Source organism: Buceros rhinoceros, unplaced genomic scaffold (assembly GCF_000710305.1).
Source record: "Buceros rhinoceros silvestris isolate BGI_N320 unplaced genomic scaffold, ASM71030v1 scaffold7649, whole genome shotgun sequence".
Taxonomy (NCBI): Eukaryota; Metazoa; Chordata; class Aves; order Bucerotiformes; family Bucerotidae; genus Buceros; species Buceros rhinoceros.
This window is the reverse complement of record NW_010432059.1, coordinates 79,330-83,239: the sequence shown is the minus strand read 5'-3', so window position 1 is coordinate 83,239 and position 3,910 is coordinate 79,330. Positions and strand designations below refer to the sequence as shown.

The following is a 3,910-nucleotide window of genomic DNA, read 5'->3' as shown; positions in this document are numbered from 1 at the left end:
ATTAAAACTTTTTTTTTTTTTTCTTTTTTTTTTTTTTTTTTTTTTTTTTTTTTTTCAGAAAGTCAAAAGAGAGGCTCCAAAACTCTGGCTATTTTAAAATATAAAAATATTTTAAAATAGCAGAACGTGAAGTGAAAGGGTTCCGTTTCCAAATTTCCCCAACTCTCTTTAATAGTGAATAAATGCACAGAATAGAAAATAAACTTCAAATTTCAGAACTCCCCAGAGAGGCAGGTTGCTCCCCTGGTCTAATAATAAAGCTGATAACAATGACTTTACTATCGGTGTGTAGATGATTAACAAATGTACTGGTAGTACAGTAAACATACTGCAGAATGCATCTCTTTAAGAAAATAGCTACACAACTACCTCTTTAAATTCTGAAGAATTGTTAAATATAAACTGCAGTGCATCTGTGAAGAGTCAGATCTGAACTCGGCAAGATAAAGAAACATCCTGTACTTATCACAGTGGCGTCTGTGTACTTCGAATACTTCATTAAATCCATCCTTGGTCATATAGCTACATGCTTGGAGGCGGAAATCTAGTCACCTTCTTATCTCTGTAACGTTCTGTACTGCTTATAAACATGTCCTTCCTCGCTTTTTAAAGTATGCTTCACTGAAAGGAGAGAGGTGAGGGTGCTGCAGAACCTTTTGGCATGACCATTGTTTTTCAGAGCAGGTGTAAAAGGTGCCAGCATTAAGTGATGGACGCGTCTTTTTTTGAATCCTCTGAAAAAATACAAGTGACACGGTTTAGTACCAATTGTAACTTGAGGCCTTTCCTTGCTTCTGGTTTTGCAATTTGTCTAGCTGTTCACTGAATCACTGGTGTATAGAGGAAAACCTCAGGTGCTTCCTGAGCTGAAAATGGTGGAAAAATATTACAGAATGCAGCCTTTATACCTAGGTTAGTCTAATAGATGGATTTTCCTGTCAGAAGATTACAGAAGATTAGAGTAGCTGCTGTACTGAAGGTACAATAAGATCAGAATCAGAAGCGGAGACACACAGAGTTTCATACATCAAGAGGGTGTTAGAGAAGTTGGCAGGTATCACACCTAAAAGCTCGTTTTGAGAAAAATCAGGTGAGAAGAACTTTACATACCACCAGACTTACAGCTATTCACCTAAATCACAGGCCTCTGCATATCTTAGATACTATTAGCAACCATCAAGTGTGGGGTATGAGACTGTGTTCTGCTAGTTTTTAAAGAGAGGCAAAAAATACCCCAAAACCAAATGAAACTTTCTTTGGAGGTTTAAAGGTATTAGTGCACATTTTTGGTTTGGACATCAATTTTTCTCTCACTTTCTCCCTGAAGCAAATATGAACTAGAAAATCAGTCTTTACTAGAATTTTGTCCTGTCCTGTTCCTCCATGCTGGAAAGCTGAAGAAGCAGCTGTCACAGATATTAAAACTTCTTGTCTGCTGAAGAGTTTTTTTTTTTTGCGAGGGGGTTTGACTGCAGTAGTTGTTCTTCTCTGTCTGACAGCCACAAAAAGCCGACACAGAGATTTCAGTTCTGTTACTGCATGGTGTTACTGGGAATCCATGGATACTTCTTCGTCATCAGAAAGTGGACACAAATCCTAGATATATTGGCTAATCCTAGATGTTTAGGCCATTTGGGTGGCAAATTTCCATCTCAAGTAACTGGTCGCTTCTGTAGTCATGACATTGTGGTGGTTTTTTGCTTGTTTCTTAGTTTTTCACCTTCATATAATACACATGAATTTGATCTAGATATAGCAATCTCTTTTCTTAGGTTTTTTATACAGGATATGTACTCTTCCACAAAATTCCTCCTCCACCTTCTCAGAAAAGCAGAGTACACCAAAGGCAGTGATTAAGCGCTGAGTATTTCTTGTGGTGGCCAGATTTATTCTGAAACTGTTTTTCTTTTCTAGGCTGTTGGCTGTGATTATGAGATAAATTCTAACGCAACTGAAGACCAGTGTGGAGTTTGCCTGGGAGATGGCTCTGCTTGTCGTACAGTGAAGATGATGTTTAATCAAAGTGAAGGATTTGGTAAAATAGGTTCTTCTTCTAAGCTCTTCAGTTGGTGAAGTCATTTTTCTACATAAAAAGGATTAAGCACTTCTTGCAAACAGAGTGATCGACCGCTGTAGGAAATTTTAAATGGTTGTTTCACTGTGAATCATGCTTCTGCCAGAAAAGATCTGTGGTCTGTGCTTTTTAAGTTCACCTTCTCTAATAAAAATTATGTCAAAGACCAACCGGCCCTATGCAAATTACACAGAAAATAATAAAATCCAAAATAGCAAGTGCTTTTACAAAATTAATTTGATTTACCACCTTGGAAAATCTGGACCAGATCTCTGGACTGTGTAAAGCACCAAGACAGTTCTGGAGTGAGTGGTTTGAAGATTTATTTCTAAGTGTCTTATATCTGATACCATTTGCTCTGGTGACCACGTGTCACCTCTTTCCCATGCAGAACTTTGCATTTCTGATTGCTCTAAAACCTTCTGTGGAATGCCTCTTCAAAAGGGGAGAAAAGTAACTCCCTGCAGGGTTAAGATTGTCTGAATCAGGACTTGGAGGACGCAGCCTTTTTTCACTGACAGCAGTCAGATGTTCAGGCTTTAAGTTGCCTTGTGTGGGATGAACGGGAGCCAGAAAGTCTAGAAGAGGTAGTGGGATACTAAAACTGAATGAGAACCATGGCAGTGAGCTGAAGATGGAAGAGACAGCCAGGATGAACAGCTTCGAATGGGAAGACAGAACAGGCAGGGAAGAGATGAGAAGACTGGGCACTGGAGAGTGTGCTTAGCGCAAGGTCTGGGGCTGAAAAAAGAGGCTGGTGTAGAGCTGAGAAGTCTGAAATGAATTAAATCAGAAATGAAAGAAAAAGAGCAGTAATTGGTATCATGCTAGTGAGGAGGGAGAAACTGCAGTGAGGGTGTGGCATTTGGATTTGTGGTGTGTTTTTTTTTTTCCCTAAAATAATTCTGATTTGCACAAATACGATTTGTGCTAATAATTTAGAGCTTGGCTTGATAAGACTTCCCAAAGTTGGGGGAAAAGCCCTTTTAATATCTCAGCGTTTCTTTCTGTACTGTATATTTGAATTTGCTTTCCTTCACTCCATATCCCGCAAGTGAACTGTGAAGATACCTGCAACCATGCAGCAGTGCAGGTTGTATATGTGCGTGAGACTTACAAAGAAAAACCTAGAGCTGCCAGGCTCCCTCTCCTCCACTACTACAGCAATCTTCCAGCCTCTGGTCTGCCTTTGACTGTGTGGGTTTTCCAAGGCTGCAGATGATGTGGAGTTTGTTTTCAAGTGACGGTTTTACTAAAAATGTCCGATACACATGGGAGGATAAGTGTCTCTTATTTTATTTAAATTCATTCTGTGTTTTATCATCTTCACTTAGTTTCTGCTTGTCCTGAGATTCAGTAAGCCTCACTGACAGATACTGCTGAGGAATACTGAGTGTTCAGTAAAAGCATTTTATCTCTTACTTTAGATTCAGTAAAAAATAGATTGATCCTCCAGATTCTTTCCCTTCTTCATTGTAAGCAAAATAAGGAGAAGCGTCAGGAAAAGCAGAGGTTGGTGGGCTCTTCAGCTTTTAACTGAGGATAGGAAAATAGTTTTGTTTGTAATATCTGGTCTCATCTTTTCCTCTGACAGGTACTGTAGTCGTGCTCTGTCTTGCAGTACACATTTATGGCAAAGTCACTCCTGAACAGCTCTTGTAAACATAAAGACTTCAGGCTTATAAATAAACTATAGGTAATAAAACTGGTCCAAAGCATGCCGGTCTAAAATCACTGGCAAGGAAGATTTGAAGAGTTTTTCCTATATTTAATGGCATGTGGAAATACAAAATCAAAGCTAATATTTTGATTTAAAGCTTTATTCAGAACCTAAGT

At 38.8% G+C, this 3,910-nt stretch overlaps 1 protein-coding gene across 1 annotated transcript in view; it reads left to right on the top strand.

Annotated features, from left to right (window-relative positions):
- LOC104500044 (A disintegrin and metalloproteinase with thrombospondin motifs 12-like) overlaps nt 1-3,910 on the top strand; it is a gene marked incomplete at its 5' end in the record, with an annotated part of 48,104 nt that overhangs the window by 5,545 nt on the left and 38,649 nt on the right. The window contains one exon of the mRNA XM_010143637.1: nt 1,915-2,035. Within this exon, the coding sequence (XP_010141939.1) occupies nt 1,915-2,035 (121 nt within the window). The remainder of the gene's footprint in view (nt 1-1,914; nt 2,036-3,910) is intronic.